Below are 14,382 nucleotides of genomic sequence, written 5' to 3'. Positions count from 1 at the left end.
TTCCTGGTGGGGCTGCAGTGTCTTTGAACACGGCAGGGGGATGCCTCCCCCAGGTCTCTTATCTCATTAAACTTGAAAAGGAGCATTAATCCTGGTGGAGCTAAGATAACAGTATGGATGACACCGCTCAAGGAGACAGAGGTATAAACCCCTGGACACTATCTATCTGACTGGCTTTGGGTGTTTCATCTCTGTCTGGAGAAGGAGAATAAGAAGGAAGAGAAGGGAAGAAGAAGAACATGGAAGAGACGAGAAGGTGAAGAAGAAAAGATAAGAAGAAAATAGAACAGAAGAGAAGTTGAAGAAGAAGAGAAGTTGAAGAAGAAGAGAAGGTGAAGAAGAAGAGAAGAGAAGGAAAAGAGAAGAGAAGAGAAAAGAGAAGAGAAGAGAAAACAGAAGAGAAAACCCCTGGTTCATGTGAGAGGAAGACCAGTAGTTACTTCTTGTAGTGATGGTGGTCTTTCAGAATGATTTGGGTTGAAAAGATGTATTTGTTTGATTTGAAAATCATGTTCCAAAATCGCATTAGTTGCAAAGTACATAAACATAACTAAATGTACTTTGAATAGGTATTAAAAAATAGAGAAGCTTTTGATTTATTCTCTTCACACCATATTACATATCTCATCATATATTAAATTACAGTTTGTCTCCAATGATGTCATGCCCACCAGCCCCACTGGACCAAACAAAGCTCAGTAGACAGACCATCAGGCTCAGCCAACTTGGAACAAACTTGAACAATTGGACGGTACTGCGAGTACATTTGGTTTGACGGTCTTGTGAAAATAACCTCAGCCCAAACCCTGGAGAACTGGGCACACAGAGGCCTCCAACATAAATGAGTCCACCACAGTCAGTCCCCAGTCTACCAGAGCACTATTTCTTTAAAGTTCCAGGTGGTCTTTTTGACACTAGCTAGCAGACAAACACAGTGTCTACTTTATTTGCTGCCAGTGGTGTCTCTGCTGTAATGTCAGTGTCCCACACCTCCAGCATTGGTACGAGCAAATGGAAAGAAAAACAGCCCGTTGTATTATAGCTTCCAAGTGGATGCCAACATCGCAAAAATCCCCTCACATCCACACGAGAAAGCTGGAAAACTTCAATGCTGTGCCGTACCATTAATCTGCTTCCATTTCAGCTGTGCAAGTGGCTTTCAAATAGCACAGGGTTTGATCAGACAACGGAGAATAATAAACAGGGTTTTAGTCAGGAAATAGAAACACAGGGTATAAGGTCTTCACCGAACAGCCAACTTTATGCTATCGTTAGCATGACAAGTAAAAACATAGACAGTTATACGAACTGGTACGATTGTGTGGCAATCATGCCTCATCTAGTTGATTTTTCAAATTAATTAATTCATTTTAGTTAACCTTTATTTAACTGGGCAAGTCAGTTTTAAGAACAAATTCTTACTTACAATGACGGCCTATCCTGGGCAAACCCTTCCCTAACCCGGACGATGTTGGGCCAATTGTGCACCGACCTATGGGACTCCCGATCAAGGCCGGTTATGAATCAGGCCGGGATTGAACCCGGGTCTGTAATGACGTCTCTAGTGATGCCGCTTTTAATGAAACCAAAGCTAATCAAATGAACTGAAGTCTCAGCCGCGGTTCGATAATCTTTTCTAACAAACTGACCCAAGGAACTTGGTTCCAAAAAGTTTTAATACAGGGGCCAATGTTTAACATATGTTTTCACACAGTTAGCTAAAACAGTTCTTAGTACCTTGCCTAAAATAAGCAAGAAAATTAACTTTTGCTATGAGTAAATGAAAGGAAATTACAGTAAGGTAATATTAAAACTTATTGATAAGAGAAGAAAGACGGACGGACGGACTGACAGATGGACAGAGAGAGAGAGAGTGACAGAAGCCCTGTTAACATGTGTCCCTCGCCCTGATCTTGTCCTGATCTTATTCGTTTACACTTACAATATCTGATCACAATCAGATCCCAATGCGTCTTTTAATCGTCTACACCGGTCTAAAAATGTGGGCAATATCACGACAAAGGCCTTATGCTAGAACAAGGTATGAACAGGGCTAGAGAGACAGAGAGACTGACAATAGTGTTGTAGTCCACTACTCTGCCTTCCTCCTGACAGCTGGACCTCAACCAGGATAGCCTTTCTCTGCTCCCAGCCAGGCGATGTCCCATGCCCTGCTGCCAGAGCCCCAGGAGGCAGGACTCCTCATGGGAACCCTCCAGATCATCATTTAGGCCTATCTAAGCACAGACAGAGGTTCTGTCCCATATCTTGCTGCCGGAGCCCCAGGAGGCGGAACTCCTCATGGGAACGCTCCAGCTCATTATTTAGGCCTCAGCACAGACAGGAGTTCTGTCCCAAATGGACCCTGTACCCTATATCAGGGATTCTCCAAGTGGGGTACTGCAGCTAGATCTCAAAATATATTACAAATGAATAGATTTTGATTTACATACAGTATATATTTTTATATGAACAGTACTAAGAACAAAAGATTAAACCAATTTTGGCCAAAGGATCAGTGGAATAAGTTTATTATAATACAATGTCACATATTTCATCTAAAATGTATGTTTTAACCCTGGGCAGCATGGGCTTGGGAGGCTCACAGGGATATTGGTATCTACAGTACTCCACCAATTCTACATTTTTCCACTCACTATGTCTTTTTTTATATATACATACATGCAATGTAATTGAAGCTTTAAAACTGCAACATTTTATCTCTGCCCCATAAAAAATTGCAGGATATTATTGTTAAAGCTGCAAAAACCAAAAATCTTTACTCATGACAAAATGTGTAGAATTACAGAAAATTTGCTTGAAAACTACAATATTTTCTCTCTGATGTCAAAAGGCAGGACTTTAAAATGTTCCATCCCAGGGCCCAAGATTTGGTTCGACCGGCCATGCACTGCCGAAGTCAAAGTCAAACGCCTTGTAGTAAGTAGTACACTATATAGGATAGGAATGCCATTTGGGAAGCACTAGGGACCAAATTCTGAGAATTTGAGGTGCTTTGGGAGAGATTAATTGACAGGAAGTGTATCATCATCTATCACACGCACACACACACGCACCCACACACAACATCCCAATCTTTAGAGCACACTATGCTCTCCTAATGAAGACCCCCCTGCACACTATGCTCTCCTTATGAAGACCCCCCTGCACACTATGCTCTCCTTATGAAGACCTCCCCTGCACACTATGCTCTCCTAATGAAGACCCCCCTTGCACACTATGCTCTCCTAATGAAGACCCCCCTACACACTATGCTCTCCTAATGAAGACCCCCCCTGCACACTATGCTCTCCTAATGAAGACCCCCCTACACACTATGCTCTCCTAATGAAGACCCCCCCTACACACTATGCTCTCCTAATGAAGACCCCCCTACACACTATGCTCTCCTAATGAAGACACCCCCTACACACTATGCTCTCCTTTTTAAGACCCCCCTACACACTATAACTCGGTGCGGAGAGGAAATAGGTATGTTTTCTTGCTTCCTCCCCTGCTTGGCCACCCTTTAAAAACGCTTGTTTGCTTTTACAACTGGGTCTGTGGGCACCTTGGGGAGGGCTGGTGCAGATAGATGGGGACTCCATTATTTGTTCTGCCTTTGTAACAGCTCATTTAAAACCACAAGGGCAAGAGGCCCCAAGACAGATGGCATCAACTTAAAAAATAATCAAGTTTTAATTTGACTCTGAATACTTCCTAATATAAGGTAACATTACACCTTTGTGAATGTTCCGGAAGAGGTATCTGGAAGCTTTGAGGGAAGAAGGCTGAAACTGAAAGAAGAAGAAATGGTTGCCCAATATTTACTACATTTGCAGCAGTTACTTTGGCTACAGAAATGTCACTGGAGACAAATAACAACCATCCCAAACAGGCTACCTTAAATTGCAGAAAACTGCTCAAGGGTCTGAGCTGTGATCTTTCCTATTGTCATTATTGCGTGTAGTGTGAAATATATCAAGTCTTACCAGTGCAAGAAAGAACTAAGCCTGGGTGTGAAATTGCTTAAGCTCAGTTTAAGTCTCAGTGCAAGTCATACCTATCACCCACTCCTAGCGTAGCCTCACCTAGTCTTAACTGCTGTAATGCTGCCGCTAGGAGCCTCTCTGCTCATCAAAGAGCTGCTTAGAAAGCCCCTTAAGCTCTCCTTTAAAGGGTTACACAGATCCCAGAGAAATGAGGAGCTGGCCTGTGTTTAGTGGGTTATGTGACTGAGTGTGGGAAAGTGGGCTAATGGTTTAGTTTAGGGGGAGACATCTGAGATGTACAATAACATGAACACAGTCTTGTGTTGGGTCTTGAATGTGAAAAATGAAAATCTATGTCCCAAAATAAGGCTATGAGAAGTTGGAAGTATAGACTCAAGCTGTATGACATGTTAGAAACATCCTCTACAAAGACCAGACAGTTGCACAGTAGGGGAATGAACTTTATTTTATAAAAGAAAGGTTTGTAGCACAAGGCAGAAAAAAAAAGAGAACAAACGCAAACAGCTATGAACAGAATCCAGGGCCCCCCCACGGGTAGAGAAGGGGCCCCGGTACAGCCCAATCAAAGAAGCAAGGGAACAAGACTGACATTGTTCGGATTGAAAGTGGTTTTTACACTACAAACATTAGAATGGGCTGAGCTAAATGTACAGTATGAGTCAGACAGGCAGACAGACATAGTTTATGTCTTTCACAGGAACCCAAACACAGAACCCCATAGTAATATTTTATACATTGACAAGACAAACGAAACAGGAAAAAAAAGTTACAGCTTTACATACATTGATTGACCACTTTAAGACCAGAGTCGACATGTTGCATGGGGCAATTTGAAGAGGGAGTCAGCGGTGGGGGATGGGGAGAAGGAGAGAGGTCCCATCTTGTTTTTTATTTTATTGAAGTAACATCAAACCTGCGTGTGGAGGTAAGCATGTCACTGGGGAGTACGAAGGAAGCGATTCCCTTTAAAAAAGGGTCTCCCTTAACCATATCCCCACTCGCTTTGTAATTCGCCTTGACAGTAAATCAATTCTCAAGCCTGGCCCCTTGGACTCCTACAACCCTGGGTCCTCCTCTCCCCTAACATTCCTGCACACATGAATCATTCCGACTCCTGGCTTCTAGAAGGCATTTCCTGCCCGCCCTCTACTCTCTCCTCTCCTTTCTCTCTCTCCCTCTCCTCTCTCGTTCTCACTCTCTTTCTCTCCCTCTCTCTCTCGCTCTCACTCTCTCTTTCTCTCGCTCTCTCCCTCTCTCGCTATTTATCTTCTTCTATTTCTCTCTCTCACTCTCTCTCTCCCCCCTTCTCTCTTGCTCTTTCTCTTCCCCTCTTTCTCACTCATTCTCTCTGTTAGTGAATCCTCTGCTGAAAGTTGGGTAGGAACCTGGCTGAGCTTTGAATTGGACCCAGATGGGAGGAGAAGGAGGAAGAGAAGGAAGAGGAGGTCGAGGAAGAGGAGAACGAGGAAGATTAGGATGACACGGCATCTCAACACAGGATGATTTTGTTGTTTTGTTCTTGCTATATTCCCTATATAGCACATAACTTTTAACCTGAGGCCTAAGGGATGCCCATTTGAGAAGCAGACCTGGTCCTATGGTCTGATGGAGCTGACTGCCTGCACCATCCATCCATCCATCCATCCATCATCTATCCATCCATATATCCATCCCTCCCTCCATTCATCATCCCTCCCTCCCTCCCTCCCTCCATCCATATATCCCCCCTCCCTCCCTCCCTCCCTCCCTCCATCCATCATCTATCCATCCATCCATCCACCATCCCTCCATCCATCCATCCATCCATCCATCCATCCATCCACTGATTTAGCGTTTGCTCCTCCACTCTGCAGTACTGTACATCAATAAACAGTCTCATTCCCAGTGTAGGCTGGCTGTACTCAGTCGTAAGGGTGGTCTGTGTTGTGTTAAGGTTGAACAATACATTCTCTCTCATACAGACATGAGCATGCTTCCTTATTTTCATGTCATTTTCAGAGACCACTGAACACAGAACATCACAGCTTTTTGGAGAACGGCGGAGAATATGACATTTGAATAAAACAACAACAGTCAGCAAGTCAAAGTTGAAGTGAATTGATGGCATAAATGTTACACTATGGGAACATAAAATGGCATTCATAAATTGTACAACGGTTAAACTTTCCATCCCTTCTAGAATATTCTCTTACGCTAAATCTACTGTATACATACATACTACATTCTGTCAATTGAGCAGAACCTGAAAACAATCAAAGCAGTTCCTTAGAAGTAAAAAAAGAAGGAGCACTCTTCTAGTAAATCTTCTCTTCATGTTATATACAGCACGGTGAAACATACTTTACATTACAGATCACTTCACAAAGTTCACAAACAGAGAGTCAGTCTGGTGGGGGTTTGGGGTGCGGCTGCACTTCACTGAGACAGCGTCACATCTCAGGGCAGGGAGAGGACTGCCTGGGGAGTCCTAGTCGGCTCTGTGTGTGTGTTGGCTGCAGTGTGTGTGTGTGTGTGTGTGTGTGTGTGTGTGTGTGTGTGTGTGTGTGTGTACGTATGCGTCTCTGAATGTCGCAGTGTGTGATCTCCTTCATCTTCTGCCCCCTCTCAGATCATAGCTCTTATCACCAGCTGACCTTTGACCTGGTGGAGTGAGGCCCTCTGCTCCGCCTCTAGGCTCCGACTGGACAGGGACTCGTCCTCGCTGTCGATTGGCTCCTCTTTGACCTTTATGACCCCCAGGCGGTGGTGGGCCTCTACGATGGAGGACAGTTCCCCGAGAGAGCTGTTGCTGCCACTGCTGTTGCTGGAGCGAAGGGTGTGTTTCTGGATCACGCCACCAGGGGGCATCCTGTCCTCCTGCATGTCCATCCTCTCATCCGCCATCCTCCGGGTGTTGTCCTCCTCCTCCTCCTCTGACTCCTGCAGGTGTGGGTTGACCAGGGAGCTGGGCTGACGGAGTTGCTCGATGGACTTGGACAGCAGCTGCAGAGAGGTACAGCATCAGAGGTAATTTAGTTATAATGCTCAACAGACAGATTCATTATTATTTCACAATTCATCTTTACGTTTTATTATGAGTTTGACCTAGCCAGTAGAGAGTAGGGTGTTCTGTGCAAAGCAGCACAAGTCAAATTCATCCAAATTAACACTACATTTCCGCATAAATAAGGCTACACAGAGAATGCAGTCACTGGTTCTTAAGTCCTTTAGAGCATGCCCCAGACAGTACTATGAGGCACTGCTATGGGTTTCATGTCTCAACATCTAGTCAAACTTTATTTGTTAGACAACAGAAAGTGGAGCAATCACTTAAACACCTTAACCATTGACAGCTGGTAAGATAGCACAAACACTTTGGCGTAAGAACGTAGGCCTGGTATAAATATCTCTCCAGCAGAGAATTAGCCTCTTTATCTTGGTATTAGTCAACGCTTTTTATACCTCCCTCTAAAATCCTCTCTAAGCTCTTGTAAATGTCCATTAGTGATTAGTGGCCCCTATTGTTGGTGTAAAAACCTTACAAAATACCAACCTTGCAAAACAATCCTGCGCCATAGTGCTACTGTTATTCCTACCATTACTGGTGCTGCTACTGGTTCCAATACTGCTACTACTGCTGCTGCTGCTGCTGTTACCACTACCGCTAATGCTAACGCTACTGCTGCTGTTATCACTACTGCTAATGCTAACGCTATTGCTGCTACTGTTAACACTACCACTAATGTTAACACTACTGCTACTGCTGCTGCTGCTACTGTTACCACTACCGCTTCTGCTACTACTGCTGTTGCTACTGCTACCACTACCAATACTGCTACTACTGCTGCTGCTGCTACTGTTACCACTACCGCTACTACTGCTGCTGTTACCACTACCGCTAATGCTACTACTGCTACTGTTACCATTACCGCTACTACTGCTACCACTACTACTGCTACTGTTACCACTACCGCTACTACTGCTACTGTTACCACTACCACTACCACTACTACTGCTACTGTTACCACTACCGCTACTACTGCTACTGTTACCACTACCGCTACTGCTACTACTGCTGTTGCTACTGTTACCACTACCACTACTACTGCTACTGTTACAACTACTGCTACTGTTACCACTACCGCTACCACTACCACTACTACTGCTACTGTTACCACTACCGCTACTACTGCTGCTGTTACCACTACCGCTAATGCTACTACTGCTACTGTTACCACTACCGCTACTACTGCTACCACTACTACTGCTACTGTTACCACTACCGCTACTGCTACTACTGCAGTTGCTACTGTTACCACTACCACTACTACTGCTACTGTTACAACTACTGCTACTGTTACCACTACCGCTACCACTACCGCTACTACTGCTACTGTTACCGCTACTGCTGCTACTACTGCTACCACTACTACTGCTACTGTTACCACTAGCGCTACCACTACCGCTACTACTGCTACTGTTACCACTACCGCTAACGCTACTGCTACTACTGCTGCTGCTACTGCTACCACTACCGCTATTACTGCTACTGTTACCACTACCATTACCGCTACTACTGCTACCACTACTACCGCTACTATTGCTGCTGCTACTGTTACCACTACCACTACCGCTACTATTGCAGCTGCTACTGTTACCATTACCGCTAATGCTACTGCTACTACTGCTGCTGCTACTGCTACCACTACCGCTACTACTGTTACTGTTACCACTACTGCTACTACTGCTACCACTACCGCTAACGCTACTTCTACTACTGCTGTTGCTACTGCTACCACTACCGCTACTACTGCTACTGTTACCACTACAACTACTACTGCTACAACTACCACTACTACTGCTACTGTTACCACTACCACTACCAATACTACCACTACCGCTACTACTGCTACTGTTACCACTACTACTGCTACTGTTACCACTACCACTACCACTACTACTGCTACTGTTACCACTACCACTGCTACCACTACCGCTACTGCTACTACTGTTACCACTACCACTGCTACCACTACTTCTACTGCTACTACTGCTGTTGCTACTGCTACCACTACCACTACCGCTACTACTGCCTCTGTTACAACTACCACTACCGCTACTACTGCTAATGTTACCACTATCACTACCACTGTTGCCACTACCACTACTATGTTTGAGATCAATTGACACTCTTTACCATGGCACTTTGAGATTTATTTTAAACTGTTCAGAAATGTGGTGGGTACTCTCTTCGTTTGCTGGACTTTATCCTGCTAACTGTTCCAGTAATGACTTGGTGCTGCCTATCTTGGCCAGGGCGCTCTTGAAAAATAGATTTTATTCTCAATGAGCCCTTCCTGGTTAAATAAAGGTTAAATAAATAAAATAAACTCTTACCACTACCTCTACTACTATCGCTACTACTGCTACTGTTACCACTACCACTACTACTGTTACCACTACCGCTAACGCTACTGCTACTAAATTAAATCAAATCAAAGTTTATTTGTCACGTGCGCCGAATACAACAGGTGTAGACATTACAGTGAAATGCTCACTTACAGGCTCTGACCAATAGTGCAGAGATATTTTTTTTTTTTAACTATGTGTGTGTGTGTAGGTAAGTAAAGAAATAAAACGATAAGATAAGAGTAGCAAGGCTATATACAGACACCTGTTAGTCAGGCTTGTTGAGGTAGCATGTATATGTGGGTATGGTTAAAGTGACTATGCATATATTATGAACAGAGAGTAGCAGTAGCGTAAAAAGAGGGGTTGGCGGGTGGTGGGTCACAATGCAGATAGCCCGGTTAGCCAATGTGCAGGAGCACTGGTTGGTTGGGCCAATTGAGGTAGTATGTACATGAATGTATAGTTAAAGTGACTATGCACATAAGATAAACAGAGAGTAGCAGCAGCGTAAAAGAGGGGTTGGGGGGGGGGGGGGTACACAATGCAAATAGTCCGGGTAACCATTTGGTTACCTGTTCAGGAGTCTTATGGCTTGTGGGTAAAAACTGTTGAGAAGCCTTTTTGTCCTAGACTTGGCACTCCGGTACCGCTTGCCATGCGGTAGTAGAGAGAACAGTATATGACTGGGGTGGCTGGGGTCTTTGACAATTTTCAGGGCCTTCCTCTGACACCGCCTGGTGTAGAGGTCCTGGATGGCAGGCAGCTTTTCCCCAGTAATGTCCTGGGCCGTAAACACTTCCCTCTGAAGTGCCTTGCGGTCGGAGGCCGTGCAATTGCCGTACCAGGCAGTGATGCAACCGGTCAGGATACTCTCGATGTTGCAGCTGTAGAACCGTTTGAGGATCTCAGGATCAATGCCAAATCTTTTTAGTTTCCTGAGGGGGAATAGGCTTTGTCGTGCCCTCTTTACGACTGTCTTGGTGTGTTTGGACCATTCTAGTTTGTTGTTGATGTGGACACCAAGGAAATTGAAGCTCTCAACCTGCTCCACTACAGCCCCGTCGATGAGAATGGGGACGTGCTCGGTGCCTGGCCATGCAGTCGTGGGTGAACAGGGAGTACAGCAGGGGACTGAGCACGCACCCCTGGGGAGCTCCAGTGTTGAGGATCAGTGTGGCAGATGTGTTGCTACCTACCCTCACCACCTGGGGGCGGCCCGTCAGGAAGTCCAGGACCCAGTTGCAGAGGGTGGTGTTTAGTCCCAGGATCCTTAGCTTAGTGATGAGCTTTGAGGATACTATGGTGTTGAACGCTGAGCTGGAGTCAATGAATAGCATTCTCACATAGGTTTTCCTTTTGTCCAGGTGGGAAAGGGCAGTGTGAAGTGCAATAGAGATTGCATCATCTGTGGATCTTTTGGGGCAGTATGCAAATTAGGGTAGGTCTAGGGTTTCTGGGATAATGATGTTACCAGCCTTTCAAAGCACTTCATGGCTACGGATGTGAGTGCCACGGGTCTGCTGTTGCTACTGCTACCACTACCACTACCGCTACTACTGCTACTGTTACCACTACCGCTAATGCTACTACTGCTGTTGCTACTGCTACCACTACTACCGCTACTATTGTTGCTGCTACTGTTACCACTACCGCTACTATTGCTGCTGCTACTGTTACCGCTACCACTACCGCTACAACTGCTGCTGCTACTGCTACAGCTACTGTTACCACTACTGCTACTGCTACCCTTTGCTATTACAGTACAACTCCTATTGCTACTGCTACTTCTACCCCTGCTGCTGCTACCTCTACTGCTACTACTACTACTGTTACTGCTACTGCTGTAAATGAATTGGGCCAATGGCTAAGATCCTTCTAAATAAACACAGAGCTCATCTCTGATTAGTAGACCTTTATAACCTCCTCTTAGTGAGAGAGGTGCTTTGGTCTAAAGTATCTACTGTTATTGACCTGAGTGCTCACATCAGGGGTGATAGGGTAGCTAGGGTTATTTGTTTAGATAAACATCCAATGCCCCTTCCTCCGGTCAATCAAATGCACCTTCAAGCTCAAGGAATGCTTGTGCATAGCACAACCTATTTTGAGTCACTGCATTATTTTTTTTGTATATTGATTAAGAGGGACTAGAATCAGAACTAAGGAAGTGTTTTAAACAGCTTATGGCATCATTGGGAAGTTTGACTGGGGAGACTTAAACTGTGTAGTTAGGGGACTTTTGAGGCCCTTCCTTGTTAGTTTTAAGTGAGATTGCGCGTCTTGTTGCTCTCAGATTCCCATGGCTGTTTGAGGGCTTGTGCATTGGGACAGATCAGTGTGAGAGCAACACAATGCTGCCTTTCACTGTGTCTCTCTGGCTGTGTCTCTGTATGTCCGCCACCTCAACCACTCACTTCCCGTGGCTGAATAATTGCACTCTGCCGATGGCACGGTCACCACAGCCTGCTCACAGAAACACAAATATTGCCACAGAGGAACAAAACCGTGTATTCTGGGGCCATTTGAATTTGGCTGAATTGAATTTCACAGGGTTTGCATGCGAATGCCACTGATGCCTTAAGCTATGATAACAGAATTAGTGCTATGGGAAGCATTTCTTCCCCTATTTGAAGTCAGGCTCAACATGTTTACTTAGCAGAAATAGCACAGGGAGGCTGAGCCGGGTGGAAGGGCTCTGTAAACACAAAGCAGCTACCACAGAAAGTTTGATAAGACTAAATATAGCCTCAGAATTTGTGTGTATAAACTGCTGAAATTAAAATCCCCACTGGGCACACACTTGGTGATTTTAATGTATAGGTTGCATGTATTATTTACAGGCGATATGGGGTCCAGTTACTCTCCGGGGATGTTAGTGTACAGCAAAAGTACAGTAAAGGTCAGTTAGCTGATTGATGTGGATCAGTTTAGTTTTCTACATCAAAATGAATGGACAGGGGGACCTGATCCTAGATACACACTCCTACTCTGCTGCTGGTACTGTTTCTTACCTTATTGATGTGGATCAGTTTAGTTTTCTACATCAAAATGAATGGACAGGGGGACCTGATCCTAGATACACACTCCTACTCTGCTGCTGGTACTGTTTCTTACCTTATTGATGTGGATCAGTTTAGTTTTCTATATCAAAATGAATGGACAGGGGGACCTGATCCTAGATACACACTCCTACTCTGCTGCTGGTACTGTTTCTTACCTTATTGATGTGGATCTGCTGCTGGTATTGTTTCTGCTTCTCCAGGAAGTGCTGGTGTTGCTGCTGGATGACCAGCTGAGCCAGGGTGCTCTGGGGCAGAGGGGCTGACTGGGTCCGGTTCAGGGGCCGGTGCTTGGGTAGCTTGGGTCTGCTGTTGGAGGAGGGCCTGTCCTTCATGGCCAGAGGGGAGTGGGGGTGGGTGGGCATGGAGCCTTGACCTGGAGGGGCAAGACGGCGGCACTAAGATTCAACGTTCTAAATCTACACTAATTCCAACTCATTTAATTCATGATCTTCATGACCACTTCTTCAACTAATTATAAGCAATATTTAATAATTCAATATCTCTCCCATTCAAAGTGGTGTAATTCTATTGCCCAGTAACCTGGTCAGATTGTAGTCTTGGACTGAAAAGTTCCACTGTGATTTTCCATTGAGTATGCTTTTTAGTCCAGGACTAAGCTTAATCAATGTCTGGGAAACGGGCCCTACATCTCGGTTTAAGTCTGTCTCAGTGTAAGGATAAGGACTCACCAGAGGAGGAGAGGATCTTCTGCCGTCTTATCTGCTCCTTCTGAAGGAGGTGTTGGAGCAGGGCCTGATGGCTGGGGGACACCTTGGTCTCCATGGAGGTCACCGTGGGCATGGGCACAGGCCCCAGGAGCTGCCCTGGTAGACCATGCCTGACCTCCCCAGTCTTCTCCTTCAGCCCGATGGCAGCCTGAGAGAACACAGAGACACACAGAGCAGGAGCTTAGAAATACAGCTGAGGACTAAAGTTCTCACAATATAATGGTGCTTCTATATATTCTATTAAGTTTTCATTCCAAAAAAACTGAGAAGGGTTGTCATTTTGTGCAGTCAGTTTTTTTCTGCATTATTTGCCAGAAACACTTGATATAATTTTGTTTTTGACAATCACCTCTTCAAATGGTTACACTCTTTCTATCCAGCTGATGTACCAGACAGGTCTCAATGTAAGGAATGTGTCAGGGAGCTAAAAGTGATGTATCATTTGGCCCTTATCTGGACTGGAGCTAGCTGTACTTGACCGGGCAAGGGGCCGCTGGGACGTTTTAAAAAGCTGTGATTAATGAGGTCATATAGAGAGAGATAAGAGGAGGCCTGACAACAGACTCTTAACAACATCTAACATTTAAGTGGAATAAAATAATCTGGGGTTAAAGGTCGTTGCCCTGCTGCCGTATGTATAATCCTGACAGCCACTGATGCTGAAGTCTTTCAACAGCCAGACAAGGCAGAGAACATCTCTCAAACTACACTTCCCTTTGTTTTTAGTGAAAACCTGACTTTGTTATCTAAGAGTCTATTGTTGGCTAAAACCTTTTTTGAACCACCTGGCTATGTATTACAAACGTGGTTCAATTAAAAGCGTTACAGAATGTTGTTCTACAAATGAAAGACTAGTTGATAGCTATCTACGTAACAAATTAGAAATCCTCTCTCCAATGGCCTGTGTTTGTGAGAAGGTGTAAAAGCTAGCCAGCTAGCTAACCAGGATCAGGTCAAGGGTGGCTGGTTGTACTAGCTAGCCAGGATCAGGTCATGGTGGCTGGTTGTACTAGCTAACCAGGATGAGTCATGGTGGCTGGTTGTACTGGCTAACCAGGATCAGGTCAAGGGTGGCTGGTTGTACTAGCTAGCCAGGATCAGGTCATGGTGGCTGGTTGTACTAGCTAACCAGGATCAGGTCATGGTGGCTGGTTGTACTAGCTAACCAGGATCAGATCAAGGGTGGCTGGT

The 14,382-nt window shown here is 45.0% G+C and overlaps 1 protein-coding gene across 7 annotated transcripts in view; it reads right to left on the bottom strand.

Moving 5' to 3' along the window:
• Positions 1-4,432: 4,432 nt before the first annotated feature.
• LOC139387209 (histone deacetylase 9-B-like) overlaps positions 4,433-14,382 on the bottom strand; it is a 62,756-nt gene continuing 52,806 nt past the window's right edge. For 5 of the 7 annotated variants that reach the window (XM_071133287.1, XM_071133304.1, XM_071133314.1 and 2 more), the window contains 3 exons: positions 13,153-13,339; positions 12,619-12,836; positions 6,404-6,995 (listed from right to left, as the gene is read on the bottom strand). In XM_071133287.1, the coding sequence (XP_070989388.1) occupies positions 6,618-6,995; positions 12,619-12,836; positions 13,153-13,339 (783 nt within the window). In that variant the 3' untranslated portion in view covers positions 6,404-6,617. Of the gene's footprint in view, positions 6,996-12,618; positions 12,837-13,152; positions 13,340-14,382 lie in introns of all 7 variants that reach the window. The other 2 variants (XM_071133339.1, XM_071133295.1) reach the window with 2 other exon arrangements.

This window comes from Oncorhynchus clarkii, chromosome 3 (assembly GCF_045791955.1).
Source record: "Oncorhynchus clarkii lewisi isolate Uvic-CL-2024 chromosome 3, UVic_Ocla_1.0, whole genome shotgun sequence".
In the NCBI taxonomy this organism is placed as follows: domain Eukaryota; kingdom Metazoa; phylum Chordata; class Actinopteri; order Salmoniformes; family Salmonidae; genus Oncorhynchus; species Oncorhynchus clarkii.
Note: the sequence above shows the minus strand (reverse complement) of the source record. Positions and strands in the feature narration are given on the sequence as shown.